This window comes from Pelodiscus sinensis, chromosome 7 (assembly GCF_052426305.1).
Source record: "Pelodiscus sinensis isolate ZL-2025 chromosome 7, ASM5242630v1, whole genome shotgun sequence".
Lineage (NCBI taxonomy): Eukaryota > Metazoa > Chordata > Testudines > Trionychidae > Pelodiscus > Pelodiscus sinensis.
In genome coordinates, this window is record NC_143058.1 from 35971583 (window position 1) to 35988202 (window position 16620).

The following is a 16620-nucleotide window of genomic DNA, read 5'->3' on the forward strand; positions in this document are numbered from 1 at the left end:
AAACAAGATTCTCAAGGCCAGGTTCCTGTCTCATTTACACCTGTACGTGAATGAAACATGCAGATCAGGAAGTGTATCTGTTGAGGTAGAGGCTGTTAAATTCATATAGGCCTAGATCCACAAAGGAAATTAGGCCCTTAAAAAAATCACAAGAACAACAGTGTGGTCCACAGAGCCTGAGTTAGGCACCCAGCCTCCCTGTACAATGAGTGGGATGAGAGAGGTGCCTGAGAATTCAGTCCACAAAAGGAAGCATACTATGCAGGGAGCTGCCTAAGGTAGTCAATGTTAAATGCTGATAAAAGAGGTCTGTCCTAAGTCTGGCTGCAACCTGGACTTAGGCTCTTATATCTGCTAGCTCTCCACAGCCAGGAACTTAGCTCCTGGAAGATGTCGTCTTAGGTACATAAGTAGTTTTCCTGCAAGAATGAGCAAAACACCTGCCTCATTCCACCAAAGAAAGGGGGTAACATCCTTATTATACCTTTTAGCTCAATGAGTGAACCACTCACCCAGGATATGGGGGAGATAGGTTCTATTGTCTCCTTCCCCTGCACCCCCTTCTTCTGGAAAGGGAGAAAGACTTTGAACGGATGTCTTCCACCTCTGGAGAGTGCTGTAATTGCTGAGCTATGGCATATTCTAGGATAGGGATGTTTAAAAATGTGCATATGTGTACACGTGTAACCACTGAAATTTATAGTAGTTACATGTTTACACACAGAGGGCAGGCAGCAACATGGAGGGCAGATGGCTCTGTGGGAGCTGGTACATGTGGGGAGGTGGCTCCCTTCCAACCACTGCTCCCGCTCCCCTCCCCCCCAACCCTCCCTGCTTTCTCTGGTGTAACCTTTAGGATTAACTGATGAACCCAGGCTTCTCGTTAATCATGTAAACGAGTACACGCTAACATCCCTTTTCTGAGGTGGGCCTCCCTTGGCTTCTCCTGTTGAAGTATTCAATGTGTATACATAACGAATCCTTCTGGAATAGGGTGACTAGACTAATTCTCTCTCCTTCCAGTGAGTGCAACAACACCAAGTTGTTATGAGTATATCTCCCTCACCTACCCATTGACTAAGTGTTTATCCAAAGTGGAACAGATTCAACGAGAGAGTAAAGGAGCTTCATCTCAGATATCCCATAGCTTTATTTGTTATGTGGGAGAAAGTTATTTGGGCACCTACAGTGAGACAACAGTGCACTTGCCAATAGAGAGAGAAACTTAGGCACCAGGGGTACTTTTACAGCAAAAGGTACTGAGTGAGTTTAGATACCTATAGAATTAGATGTCAGCCTTGTGGAGGTTTTGTGGTTTGCAGTGATGCCTAAAACTATTCATATCTGGGCTCATCCCTTTTCAGAGCAAAATCACATTTCAAGGGCTCTGTGTTTATCTGTATTTGGATGACTGGTCCAACACAACCAGATTTCCACAGTAGGTCTCTCCCTTTCATCCTGATGGAAACAAATACTTCAATAAAAGCAATCCTAAATTCTTTGGGGATGATTAACTTTTTTAGCTTTGCAACATGTTTACAAATGTTCAAAAGGCTTTTTACAATACAATTATGATTAATCTGCTCCTAAAGTTCAAATACGTTTGATCTAAGAGCTTCCTGTATATAAATTACTTTGATAGGCTGCAAATGAGATCTCTGCAGCCTTGATTAGGAATCGATTACATACTAGAAACCATCAGTCTAGAAGCACACCTGAACTTGTTCTGAGCAAGTAAATAGTATAGTGCTTTATTTAATCTTTATAAATATCTGATAAGGTAGGCACAGACTCCAGAATCCTGCATATGGTTGTCTGTAAAGTCAGTTTTTGCCTCTTATCAATTCATCATCTCCTTTTGTAGTGAAAGGTGCAAATGCTTCAAGCCTGGATTGGGGAACATATCCACACAATCTCAGTGGAACCATTAATCTTGACTTCACAGCAATATCATAGTCTTCAAAATAATTTGGCTACTATTAAAAAAAACTTTCTGGTCACTAACATCTTAACAGTACAAATCCTGACTAACATCTTAACAGTACAAATCCTGACTAACATCACAGCCGAAGACCTCAGTCATTTTAAGGGGGACTCTTACCTTTAGCTGTGTTGCAAAATAAGGGTTCTGTGATAATGATTCATGACTCATCATTTCTTTCTAGTGGCCACTTGGCCTGGAAAAACACATCCTTTGCAGATATGAATTCTAGGCATCAAAGACAAAATAAAGGGTTCTTGAAGACTTCAGCAGTAAGCCCCATATTGAAGAAGTGGGAACCAAGTCAAGTAAAACTCAGAATTCTCATAGCATCCACTTAGATTTGTCAGTTGCAATGCCCAGGATATCTGGGAACTTAATCAAAATCATACCCAAATTCACTTAGTCTTGCAGCATGGACCTTGGTACCCTAATTAGATATGAAACTTGAATGCTCATTTAAGGTTCATAAGTTATCTTGCAACTTAGCAAACCTCCATGTAGCTGTCCTCCTAAGGTGTGGGAAAATGCAAAAATATTCATGTCTTCCAACCATTTATTTTTGGAACGATTTGTTTCACTTGGTTTGATTGCTGTTAAAGCTCTTCACTTCTACAACAGCCTACTGTTTTCCACTACAGGGATCATGAATGCAGAAGACATAGCTAATGGTGCTGAGTTCACAACATCAAACTGCCTCCTCCATGTACCCAGTGGCCAAAAGCTTCTTGTGTCATCTGGCTAGCTACTAAAACTGCCGCCTTTTTCCTGACTACTACTATAATGCATAATCAATACCAAAATTTACAATAATCTGAAAATATGGGGACAATGTTAATTGTTATAAAAAAAAATAAATAGAGAAAAGCTATTGCACTGAATGTTTACTTTTTTATATACTTCCCTGAAAAAGCTTTCCATTTTAAAAGGACTGTCTGCTGCACCAGAATACTGCAAAATCCAGTAATGCTGAGTATAGATACCACTTATAAGCTGCTACTGCACAAACACATTCGAGGTTAGAAATGTCCAAAAGCATTTTTTATTTTATTGAATTCATTCACATACCTCCACAAGTACATATAGCAAATTAACTTTCTATATCTATTGGATCTTTACAGAGCTGAGAACTTCTTTTCTGCTGTAGATGTTAACTGTATGACTTTATTTTGCAGATGTTGCTAAATTTGCACAAGAAGAGTTGGATGGAAGGTTTAACGCTTCAGGACTATAGTGAACATTGCAAACTCAATGAATCAGTAGTGAAAGAGATGCTGGAGTTAGCTAAGAATTATAATAAGGTATTCACATCCAAAAAATCACTCTTCTTTTAAATAACTGATTTACCGTAGCAAATATCATTGTATAAGAAGTTGATTAGAGCTGTCTGCATAAGCTCGTTGTAATGGCCTAGAAAATAAATACTAACAGAACACTGAGTAATTGCAAGCAAATAACTTTTCTGAGACTTCAGTGCTCTCTAATATACACACACACTCTTGGACAGGCAGGATGGGAATGTACATGTTTTGTAAAATATATTAGAGTAACTTTTAAGGGATTTCAGTGGATTTTTCAAATAAGATATAACTTTGGCTATAATTTGTAGACCAAAACTTTGTGAGCACTGAGTTCCTTATTGTTAACCAACTAAAGATTTAACCATTGTTAGTACTGAATGTTGTTTTGTTCTCCAGCATCTGAGTTTGTCCCCAGTTAAGTAAAGCACTTTTATATATTTATATATATATATATGGAATCTGCATGTCTGACTATATTGACCCCTTTGAAGAGGATGAGTCACGGGTTCCTATAGTCGAGCTTTAATTCAGAATATTTTGCATTTAATTTGATTGCTCATTTCTGTTAGACTGCTACTTGACTTCAGATAATATATACTTCCATTATAGTATGTATTTGGACCTCTTTTTAAAGTCTATACAGCTTGATTCTTCACTCCATTACACTGGCATAAAACTGGAGTATCACATCCAGTTATTTGTTACATGTAATAATGACATTCCTGAGTAAATGACTGAGACTTGCCGTACTTCTGTGGGTACTTACTGGGGAAATGTATATATTAAAAATTAGCTTAACTTGCTTATTGGAAGTTGCAAAATATTAAACTTGACTATTTTATTTAGTAATTAATCAAGGATCTAAGATTTTCCATCCATGAGTGGAGTGAGTTTTGTCTTGTGCACCAATATTGATGTCATGCACGCTTGTTCGGATGTGTCACTGTGGCACCCACCAGTTACTAACAGAAGTGTGTGTGTGTGTGTGTGTGTGTGTGTGTGTGTGTGTGTCTATATGTATATCTATATCTATATATATAAACAATTATATTTAAGAAAAAATGCTAAAACAAGGGATAATTAACAAGGTGCATAACCCTGCACCCACCCACTCTGAAAATCACTCAGTTTGGAATCCCAGTCTCACTCCCACCCAGCCTTGCTCCCATTGTTCCTGCATCCATGGGCTCCCCAACCCTTACGCCCCTCATCCTGTGCCCCTTCTTTCCCCTAACTTCTGAACAGTGCCCTTTTCGTCCCAAACCCTACTCTTTCCTCCCAGCTGTGCCACCAACCCCCAGTGCATGTTTTCTGGCTTCTAAGTGGTTAATGCAACTGGAGCAGGTAAAGATTTCAAAATTTGGATTTCAAAAAAGGGGGAAGATTGAAAATACATTTAATCTTAGCTTTTGTAGACAATTTTAATATTCTCAAACTAATTTTTGTAAAATTGATGACTGGTAAGGAGAGCATCAATATGCTGGTCATAAGTACATAGACCAAGTAAAAATGTGAGCACCCAAAACAAATCTTTACTTTCACCAAAAATAAGATATAGTTAACTTCTGAAGTAGTGAATAGCAGCTTTTTTTAGACCTCTAAGTGCATTTCCCTTTCGGAAAGCTAAAGGAAAATATTTGTTTAACACAGATCATCAGGGAGAGATTTCAGATACATTTTAGACAAGCATTCAGAAAGCATGTAATGATACTTTTATTCATTTTGTATTTCCTGTCTAAGAGTCCCAAGCTCTAACCAGGAAATGAAACTACCTCAAAATTAATTTACCTTTCTGCAACTCACCACCAGATAACCATACACATACTGTACTCATTTCTACTTGCACTGAATGACATTGCTCCTCACCTATTGTTTGACCACAGTTATCACTTGACAGTTGGCAGCGAATCATTCGATGGGATTTTTCTACACACAATACCTCCCTCACTGGAGGTCTTGGGCAATGCAGTGTGGTCTAATCTTGAAGGAAAGTCACTCTGTAGATGTGTGATATATGTGAGGGAGCCTGGCTGTGCCCTGCAATTAAACCCACAAAAGGGGGCAGCTGCCCGCTGCCATGCAGCCCAGCCAGCTGCAGCATTCCGCCCCCCAGAACTGGAACTGGGGCCTGGTGAAGCTGCACCAGCAGGAGCAAAGGAGGGGCAGCTGCCCCCTGCCATGCAGCCTGGTCAGCCACTGCAGTGTTCCATCCGCCGAGGCTGATCCAGCAGCGACAACCTCACCACATCCCGATTCCAGCCGGAGCGGGGGGGATGGGTGGGCTACCACCACCACTACAGCTCACTTTGTTTTTGCTGGAAAGTGAGTGGTGATGAGTGCTGCTGAGCAGCACTGCACATTGTCAGTCCCCGTAATACACGAGGTTCGAAGGGATGCCGGAAAGGATGAGACCACAACTGGGGGTTTCAAAAAGTACAAACTGATTTTATTTTGATGACGCCAGACAATCATCAGAACAAAAATTAAACAGATTGCCAGACAACACAAAACAATTCCCTGAGGCTTTTCTAAATCACAATAATTTCCAATAACTGCCCAGGGGTTAGGAACAGTTGAATTAACACTGGTATTGTCCATAGGGCTGATTATTTACACAACTTTATACAAGGAAACAGTAAAAAACCTAAACCACAACTATTTATAAACTAACTTAGTAACTTTTTAGCCACTGTCACTTGACAAGCAATAAGGACAACTAAAAAACCAATTAGGATAGGGATGATTTGGGGGGGGGGGGGGTTATACCAGTTCTGGAGACAGCAGGAACACAAGTACCAGTCGCATGCTCATAAACAGTCTCCACTCGGGTCGACCAACTCGGAGTACGCTCAGTAAGACTCGAGAGCGGGGGGGTGCAAGGCGTCTGGGTGATCAGGCCAGGCGTTCACTCGATGCAAATCCCCAGTGAGAGAGGGGCTGCCTGCCTGTTTTATTGCCTGTGAACTTATCACCCCATAGGTTGGTTTTTGCTGCAGTGGGTGGAGTAGCAGGCCTGAGCACCAGTCAGCCCATTGGCTGATCTTTTACTGCAATGGGTGGAGCGAGCAGGGGAAGATTATTAATTTACATGCCCCTATTTGGAAAACACTCCACCTCACAGACAGAGCCCCCTATACCAGCCTCAGAGGTATTACAGGCTATGGCTCCCTGCGACGGGCAGCCATTTCTGATGTTCTGTCTCGGACACACATGAGGTGAACAGGCCTAACATTTCTTGTGCTGCCACGCAAGCACACAGCTTAGAGGAAACCCTGATGTAAACCATTAAACGCAAATGAAGAACTTCACATACAAATAAACCTATTAAAAGAAATATATTTAAATGCCTCTTAAACTAAAATAAAACATCCTAGTAAAAAATCAAGCTTCTCTTAGAACAATGAAGTTAATTCTGTACTTTGAATATTCTATTTTAACCTGTCTTTCTAGCTATTGGTGTGATTATTAGGTGCAAACTTCCACCCTTGTAGAACATTTTATAAGTTGTAAGTGTATTTTAATATAGTTTTAAGTAAATCTAAAATCTTAATCTGTTCATGAATACTTCCCTTAATCTTAATCTTTTTTGCACTGACATTTTAACAGATTTGTACCACTTTCGCTGAGCAATTTAAGCGCCTTTCTTTTTTACTCGGTTTATGCTTCTGAAATGCTGCTTTCCTTTTTTGAATTTGTTTTCAGAAGGGTTTATATTTTTATAATCTTGTGCGTCTAGGAAAAAAAACTAAATCTGAAACACTGACCTTTTTTTAATTTTTCACAGGCTGTGGAAGAAGAAGATAAGATGACACCTGAACAGCTGGCAATAAAAAATGTTGGCAAGCAGGTGAGGTATAATGATTTGTGAGGTGAAATAACCCAATTTTAATATATATTTAATTTTAGTTGCCTGAATTACAGGTGATTTCTGTTCTGTCTGTCCTCAAGTCCCTACAGGTCTTGAATTTCAGGCCTGATGAATGATATTATTTAGGCCTCTGGCTAGAGATAATTTGCAAAGCGATTGCAAAATTGTCCTTTGGTTGCAAGGTCATATGCCCGCCACAAAATTTCTTTTAATGAAGTGTAAAGGTATATTCAAAATAAATCATTACAACCCGCTGGGGAATATTGTGTATTTTCTACATCTGCTTTTTAAAAATAGCATGTCTTCTCCAGAATGGAATAGTGTATTTTAGTTTTTATTTTTAACAAGGCAAATCAGTTGTCTGGTATATTACGCTATGGCTGAAAAGCCAGTAGAAGAGTAAGTTCACTCATTATTCAGATACATTGATTGATGCCAGTACACACGCAAGCAAATACAGGTTGGACCTCCCTAGTTCAGCACCCTTGGTACCTAAGTGGTATGAATCAGAGTGTTTACCAGACCAGGAGAAGTCAATGTCTCCCTGCTGGTTTCAGGCCTCACCCCTGTGGGGCTCCCTGCCCTGCTGGTGGCCCTGCTGCTGCTGCCCTGGCAGAGGCTCCCTAGAACCTGAGCTCCCTATTGGGGCTCCTTGACACCAGGGCTCCCTAGCTGGCGCAGGACTCCCAGATAGCTCCCACTCACAGCCTCTGGGGCTCTTTGGTCCAGCTACATCCTTGACCTACTGGACCAAAGAGTTCCAGATTTGAGAGGTTCAACCTGTGCAATAAACACCTTTGTGTTACCTTGTGTTCGTTAAAAAAATAAGGACCGTAATTGAGATTTGGACCGCAAGTATGAGGAAAACTGTTAAGTCCATCCTTCCATCATGACAAGATGTAATTTCCTGACCGAGGACTTAGAAGATATTAAATTAGTGATATGTTTGATTTTAGCCTCAAAGCCAAGCAAAGAAATCTAAAATGGAAAAAGATTAAAATTGTTAAGAAAACATATTCTCAGAGTTCAGTAAGACTCAGAGGGAAATAGCTACAATAGATAGTTTTTAAAAAAACGCTTCAAACTATTTTCCCTTAAAGGAGAGGTAGGATTTATTTACATGGCATGCTGTAGTAGAACATTAACTGTATTTAAGAGGATTATGGAATATTTTTGTGTAAACTTGAATAAACGGATGTTTTAACTTACCTATATTTTTCTTACAATACTTTTTTTTTAGCATTCAGATCTGTGGAAGAAAACAATAAAAAAATAAATGCATAAGAACAATCTTTTTCAAAATTCTATCACCATTGTAAATATCCCTTCTTGTGAGCCTTAGCCCAGGTGTAATCTAGAATCTAAACAATTGTTTACTCTGTATTAACTTAGTCAGATTTTTTTCCTTCAGACATCAAACTTTTTTCTAAATGGTCAAAGTATCATGCAAAAATAGAGGAGAAAACACATACAAAAGGAAACTGTCATTTTAAACACCAAATTTTGTAGACACACAGTTGCTGCTGATGTGGATATTTGTGATTAGTTTGAATGGAGAAATTTTAAAAAACTACAGGACTTCGTAAATGGATTATAAAAAAGAAGAGTTTAAACTTGCAGCATCTATGGTACAATGTGGAATAGGTTCAATACATAATTTAAATAGGTCCTTTTTAAATAAAAAAAAAAAAAAAAAAAAGCATAAGAACTGCCATACCAAGTCAGACCAAAAGTCCATCTAGCCCAGTATTCTGTCATTTGACAGTGTTCTATGCTAGATGCCCCAAAGGGAGTGAGCAGAACAGGAAATCATCAAGTGATCTCTCTCCTGTCATCCATTTCCAGCCCCTGACAGAGTCTAGGGACACCATTCCTGTCCATCTTGGCTAATAAGTATTGATGGACCTATCCCTCCCTGAATTTATCTAGTTCTTTTTTTAACCCTGTTAAAGTCCTAGTCTTCACAGTAGCCTCTTGCAAGGAGTTCCACAGGTTGACTCTGTGCTGTGTGAAGAAAAACTTCCTTTTGTTTCTTTTAAACTTCCTACCTATTAATTTCATTTGGTGACCCCCTAGTTCTTATGTTATGGGAACAAGTAAACAAATTTACTTATTCACTTTCTCTATACCTGTCATGATTTTATAGACTTCTCTCATATCCCCCTTATTCTCCCCTTTTTTCTAAACTGAAAAGTCCCAGTCTCTTTTAATCTCTCTTCATATGGTACCCATTCCAAACCCTTAATAATTTTTGTTGCCCTTTTCTGAATCTTTTTTCCCAGTGCCAAGATATCTATCTTGAGATGAGGTGACCACATCTGTATGCAGTACAGGCAGTCCCCGGGTTACATACAAGATAGGGACTGTAGGTTTGTTCTTAAGTTGAATTTGTATGTAAGTCGGAACTGGTACATATTGTACCCCAGGTATCCCCGATTCAGCCACTGCTGAAACTGACCAGCAGCTGACTACCGGAAGCCCGAGGCAGAGCTGCTTTGCCCTGGGCTTCATGGAATCAGCCGCTGGTCAGTTTCAGCAGCAGCTGACTTGGGGACGCCTGGGGTAGAGCAGCTGGGGTGCTGCCAGGTTGGTCCCCGCAGCGCCGAGGTGTGACGCTGCGGGGACCAACCAGGCAGCGCCCCAGCTGCTCTGTCCCAGGCGTCCAGATTCAGTCGCTGCTGAAACTGACCAGCAGTGAGAAAAGCCTGGTCTGCTGGGGGGCGGGGGGCACTAGCCTCGCCGTCCCCCCCCCCCCTCCCCCCAGCAGACCAGGCTTTTCTCACCGCAGAGGACGGGGGCGGCGGGACCGCGGCACATCTCGGCGGTTCCACTGCCCGCGTCCTCCACGGTGAGAAAAGCTGCTCCGCGTCTCCCTGGTCTTAAGAACGGGGTAAGGGAACCCCAAACTAGCTGTGGCCCCCTCCCCCCAGCAGACTGCCAATATGCACCACGGTGGTCCCGCCGCCTGCGTCCTCCGCGGCGAGAAAAGCCGCTCCGTGTCTCCCTGGTCTGCTGGGGGGGGATCCGACATAAGTCGGATCCACATAACCCGGGGACTGCCTGTATTCAAGATGGATTTATATATAGGCAATATGATATTTTCTGCGTATTATCTATCCCTTTTTTAAAGAGTCCTAACATTGTTTCCTTTTTTTGACTGCTGCTGCACACTGAGTGGATGTTTTCAGAGAACTATCCACAATGACTCCAAGATCTCTCTTGAGTGGTTATAACTAAATTAGTCCCTATCATTCTGTTTATATCAGTGTTTCTTAAACTTTTTAAGACCGAGGAACCCCAAATAAATTTTTATATGAGGAACACCAAGGATTTTTGGTTGAGCAAAACAACACAAAAAAAATCTGGGGAAAAGGGTCAAGGGGAAGTTGAGGGGGGGAAAAAAAGTCGCCTACCCCTGTAAAGGCAGCCATTTTGAATTCTTTTGTTCTCTGCGGCACACTGGTGTGCCACGTAACACAGTTTAAGAAACACTGGGATATATAGTTGGGATTTTTTTTTCCAATGTGCATTACCTTACATTTATCAACATTACATTTCATTTGCCATTTTGATGCCCAATCACCTAGTTTTGTAAGATGCTTTAAGCTCTCCAGTCTGCTTTGGTCTTAACTATATTGAGCAGTTTAGTATCATCTGCAACTTTTGCCACCTCACTGTTTATCCCTTTCTCCAGTTCACTTATAAATAGTTAAATAAGATTGGTCCCAGTATGGACCCTTTGGGAACACCACTAGTTACCTCTCTCCATTCTGAAAACTAACCATTTATTCCTACCCTTTGTTTCCTGTCTTTTTTAACCTGTTATCAATCCACGAGCAGACCTTCCCTCTTATCCAATTACCGTAATTTAGCTAATATAACCCACAGGTTTTATTCGTTTTTACAACCCCGCCTCCCCCCTGCTGCAGGGTATACTCGGATGTGGGGTACAGGCAGTCCCTGGGTTACGTACAAGATAGGGACTGTAGGTTTGTTCTTAAGTTGAATTTGTACTTAAGTCGGAACTGGCATCCAGATTCAGTCGCTGCTGAAACTGACCAGCGGCTGACTACAGGAAGCCCGAGGCAGAGTTTCTCTGCCCCGGGCTTCCTGGAATCAGCCGCTGATCAGTTTCAACAGCAGCTGAATCTGGATGCCTGGGACGGAGCAGCTGGGGCGCTGCCGGGTAGGTCCCCGCAGCATGTTCTGTTTAGCTCTGGTTGAGTTTATGGAATAATAGTCAGAGGTAATGCCGCGGTGGGGGAGAGGGATTTTTAGTGTGACACACATGCCCTCCCCTGAACCATTGTGCATGCCACCAGAAACTTTAAAATGTGTCCCCCTACTATGAACAGTTAAGTGTAATCTCTGATGATAAATTTAACACACACAGAGCAATCTGCAGGTTTTGCAGTCAGATCTACAGCAGTGTTTGATTAGTTTAGTTTTTTTATTGACCTAGCTTCTAAAATGTAAAGCAGCTAAAATACTGAATGTGATATTCTGGCCCCACTGAAGTCAAGGAAGAGTTCTATCATTGACTTCATTGAAGACAGGATTTCACTTGGCTGTGTCTACACTGGTGCACCCTTGCGCAAAAGCAGCTGCTCTTGTGCAAAAACCTGCTGCCTGTCTACACTGGCCGCGTGTTCTTGAGCAAGTAAAGTGACGTTCTAATGTATGAAATCAGGGCTTCTTATGCCAGAACTCTGATGTTCCTGCTCAGGAATAAGCCCTTTTGCGCAACTGTTCTTGCGCAAGAGGCCAGTGTAGACAGGCACCATGAATTTCTTGCACAAGAAAGCCCTATGGTTAAAATGGCCATCAGAGCTTTCTTGAGCAAGAGAGCATCTACACTGGCATGGATGCTCTTGTGCAAAAGCACATCTTGCGGAAAAGCACATGCCAATGTAGATGCTCTTTTCTGGAAGAGTTTTTGCAGAAGAACTCTTCCGCAAAAGAGTTTTTGCGTGAGAACGCGCCAGTGTAGATGTAGCGTTTATGTATGGAATTGTATAAAAACACGTGCTATTATATATCCTTCCAGAATATGAAGAACACTTATTTATTAACGTGTACACATTTCTGAGTAGTATTGAGAGCTACAGGGTTTTTAGAAATTCAGAGTCAAAACTACATGTATCTTGAAGGAAGGAAAACTTGGGGGCTTAAATAGGCTGTCAGTGTCCATTAACTCACTGTTTTCTCAAATAGTTGAAATCTTCTCTGAAGTGTTCGTGTTTTAGTGATTCCTCTAACCTACATTAATATTTATTTATTTTCAGGACCCCAAACGTCATTTAGAAGAACATGTGGATGTGCTGATGACCTCAAATATTGTTCAGTGTTTAGCAGCTATGTTGGATACAGTTGTATTTAAATAATAAATTTACTGTTAGTGTGGTGCTTTCTGTGTATATTCTTCTATTGTTTCTAACACGTGGAAACCAGAGACTGCTGAAGGTATATTTGGTTAAATGGAAGACATCTGGCATCATTTGCAGTCTAAGAGCAGCACTATAACACCTTTCAGTCTCTGTTGTGCAATTACTTCTGTTTCTTTGTCAGGGTCTTTGCAGATTCCAAAGCAGTTCAAGAACAGAGAGTGGGCAAAATGTATTACGTTTTCATTTAATATTTGGGGGAAAATCAGTAGTACATATATATTTTGATTGTTGCTACATAATAAAAATACATTTACAGTCTATCTGGTTTACGATTTTTTTGTCAATATTGTACACAGAATGGACAACCATTGTAGAGTACTCATGCAGGTAAAGCTGATTTGCTTTGCATTTTTAAATTTAAAGTGAAACATTGAGCTAAGAAAACAACAAATGAAATATGACTTCCATTAATCACTGAGGTATTCTAGAAAAACATACATTTTTCATGTCAAAGTTCAAACACTATTGCCATATAGATGTCAGAACTCCATTCAAAGCAAATGCTTATGAAAATGACAAGCTGATGCACTGATGCTCATCACACCTCCAGCCTCCTTAACTTAGGCAAGTCCATCTCCAAATAGCTGATAGCAAACAACCTGAGAATATTTTCTGAAAGGATTGCATTGCTTGAAGAGTAGAATACAGAGGAAAAACTCTCCTTGCAAATAGTGATGAAATATGAGATCAATTTCTATTGAGTGTCACAATAGTGAGGTCAGAGTCTCTCCTCCTCCCACTTCAATCTGAGTAAAGATGGGAGCACTCACTCAAAGATGTGTGAGTTTCCTAGTTAATAAAGCCAAGCTGGTGGCTTTCAGTAAGACACAGCTGCAAAAGCTTCTTAGTTCTTTAGCATAATAATGTATCCCTCTTACATCTTTGTTCACACATGGTATTCTTTTTAACTAGTGAAATCATGTTTTAAGAAATGTAAATGAAAATTCATAGGTTCAGGCAGATGATGCCGTTTAAGTCCTGTTAAATGCAGATCTTAAATACAAAGCTTCAGAAGTGATTCATGTGACTTCTTGTATCAAAGAAATAACCCCATAAGGTTCTGCCTCACTGCCACTTTCTTTATGCAGTAAATATTCTATACAGGGCAAGAAGTACTTGTGGTAATCAGCTTGTTCCATTATCATCCAGACTTTTTTGATTAGGCAACTCTTATATTTAGGTCTTTAACTTAAAATTATTTGCATAGAGGACTACCATTCAAGGCAACTAGAATTTTCTACCATAATTCTTGCTACAAAGAACCATGGATTGGTGTATAAAGTTGAGAGGGTATGTGGGAATGAAGATCTATCTTGCAGTGGGAAAATGAGGATAGCTGAAAGGGAACAGACATGATGAGAGTGTCGCATGTCCGCTGTAGCCTGTATTTGTCCCTAGCATCCTGCTTTGTAACACCCAACAGGTGGAACTGAATCTGGGGACTCTGGAGCTTAGTGCAGGAACCTCTCAAGCTTGTAATCAGCTTGACTCAATTTTTCTTTTACAAACTCCCAAAAGGCATCTGTCATTTTCTAGTTTTTACTTTTCCTGCAATTTAGGAGCTTCATGGGAAAGGGAATGTGTGGCAGTTTGGGGGAGCTGGTGCGCATGGTGATAAGGGACCAAAGTATTATCTTGGAGGGAGTAAGGGAAGATTTTGAGGTAGCCTCTTAAACCCCAGCAGAGCACAGCTTCATTAGGAGCTGAGCTAGATGGGTAGTTTGATTCTCTCTCACATGCATTCACGTCCCCTACTGCCTCCCAAAGACAGTTCCTCAGCACCTGCCACTGCATATCTGCACTGATTATCCCAATTTAGGAACTATGTGGGTTAACAAAGTGAAATGTTACCATTTCTGAATGATTCCCAATTTGCAACAAAATGAAATGCAGTTGCCATGTAAAATGATGTACTCTACTGAATAAATTAGCTTCAATGTGCTAAATTGTACAACCCTTCCCACTGTTTCATCTAGTCTTTATCCCATCTCCTGATCTTCCAGTAATACAATTTCATAGTGGAGCACATGGTACTAGTAAAACAAGTAAGCACCAGAAACTATTAGGGTGTTAAATACTGGTTAATTGAATAGTCTAGTAACCTCATGAGTTCTTATCGGTTAGTTGACTATTGTATAGTCCCTGGGAGTGGGGCTGGCTCCTAATATGCTTTAAATGCAGAGCCATAGTGAGCATAGGTCCTGGACCCATTGCCAGCCAGGACTGAGCTGGGCTGCTGGCCAGCCTGCTAAAAAATTTACTGGGTGGGCAGGGCGGAGGGGTGGGAGGAAATGCATGTAGTCTATAGCATTAACCTATAAGCTTTTGCTCATCAGTTAATTGACTACACCTTTACATCCCTAGCAACTACAGCTGGTTGGCATGAAATATTGCTTCTCACAGAATTAGATCTATATTATGCTAACAATGAGTCTGTATGGCAGATACCTAAATTCTATTGGTTTAGTAATACATGAGTAAGTCATGAATGACTTCATTAGAAGTATTTACTTAAAGATATGATATGACAGCTTCCATTCTAAAACATGGTTTTATTGAATAAACTAGATCCCAATAGACTACCTCAACTGTCTCTGCTCACAATTTTGTACTTAAGTTAGGGAACCAAAAATTGAAACTCATTACTGAATGCTTCATTTCTATCTGTCTACTAACTAATGTAGCTGTTGGCTTGGTTTCTCTAGTGTTAAAAACTCTTGATACATGATGACTGTCGTATATTTTTTCCTGGGGGGGGGGGGGGAGGGAGAGAGAGAAATACCTAAATACTTCCCCCACCCCACTCTTCCTCTTTTACTGTCTTCCTCTGCCTAAACTTACCTGGTGCTTCTAATTTCAGCTTCCCTCCCCTCTCTCTGATGTTACTATTAAATATACTCTTGTGAAGTGTGGGGAAAGAGATTCACCAATAGTGGTAGACCTGGAAAACAGCAATCATGTGGCTTGAGACAAAATGCAAGATGCTGAAGCTGATTATATAAAGAACTATTAAGTTCACAGAAAAAACACTTGTTGCTTCTCCAGCCTATTTGCAACAATATTATGTATGCTTTCAGATGAAAAGATTTTCAAGTTGGTGCCCTTTTAAAAGGAAATATTAAAATAGATCTTTAAAGAATCTTTATTAGATTCATATAGTCCAAAGCCAGAAGACACCACTGTGCTCATCTAGTCTGGCCTCCTTCATGGGTATAGAATTTCCACCAAATAATTTGTAGAGTATATTTCAGGAAAACATTTGGTCTAGATTTAAAGATTCACTTTTCACTTTACAAAGTAAAACAGATTTGCTGAATACTCATAAGTTCCTCCGAGAGGAATTATGAGATCACCTTTTTCTGGTTTAAAAGTACACCTTTTGTGGTCTAGGTGCAAAAACTATTCCCCAGTACTTTGTCTAAGGGCCTCTTGGTTCCAATCCCAATATAAATTTAATTCATTTTCATGAAGATTCAGCTCAGTTTCAAATGGAGGAAAGCAATGCAGGCTTGCATTGTGATCTAGTCTGCAGTGTGTATCCATGAAAAACCACACTCAGAATAAAGATCTTGGTGTAAACATCACCAACTTGAGCTTCAATCACTCCTGGGCTACAAGAAGCTCTGTCAAGCTTAGTGGTGTGATTACCTTAAGCTAGAAGTTCTGCAGTCAGGTTAGCACCACATACCCAGAAGACTAAGGCTTAGTGCTTGGGAGAAGAAATCTCCCTCCCTGCTTGTCTCTCTCCTAGGGTGATAAGATGTCCTAAAATTATTGGGACCATTCCTTATATTAAAGGCTTTGTCTTCTATATGTAACTATATACCTCTTGTCCATCTCTCCCTCCACCCACACCAAAAAAAGTTTCCTGACATTTCACACCTGCTATCTGATCACCTACCTGCTCCCTGTGGGAATATTCCATCTTAGAGGTACCTCTTAGAGCGTAAATGGATGGCAGAAGACAAATTGCTTGATCATGGTCTCCTGTTATCTTCATGGGGGGGAGGGGACAAACAAGGC

General features: G+C 40.5%; 1 protein-coding gene across 3 annotated transcripts in view; it reads left to right on the top strand.

Moving 5' to 3' along the window:
• PSMD14 (proteasome 26S subunit, non-ATPase 14) overlaps positions 1 to 12855 on the top strand; it is a 72391-nt gene extending 59536 nt beyond the window's left edge. For all 3 annotated transcript variants that reach the window (XM_006114835.5, XM_006114836.5, XM_006114837.5), the window contains 3 exons: positions 3157 to 3282; positions 7067 to 7129; positions 12436 to 12855. In XM_006114835.5, coding sequence (XP_006114897.1) covers positions 3157 to 3282; positions 7067 to 7129; positions 12436 to 12534 — 288 coding nt within the window. In that variant the 3' untranslated portion in view covers positions 12535 to 12855. The remainder of the gene's footprint in view (positions 1 to 3156; positions 3283 to 7066; positions 7130 to 12435) is intronic.
• The last annotated feature ends 3765 nt before the right edge of the window (positions 12856 to 16620 follow it).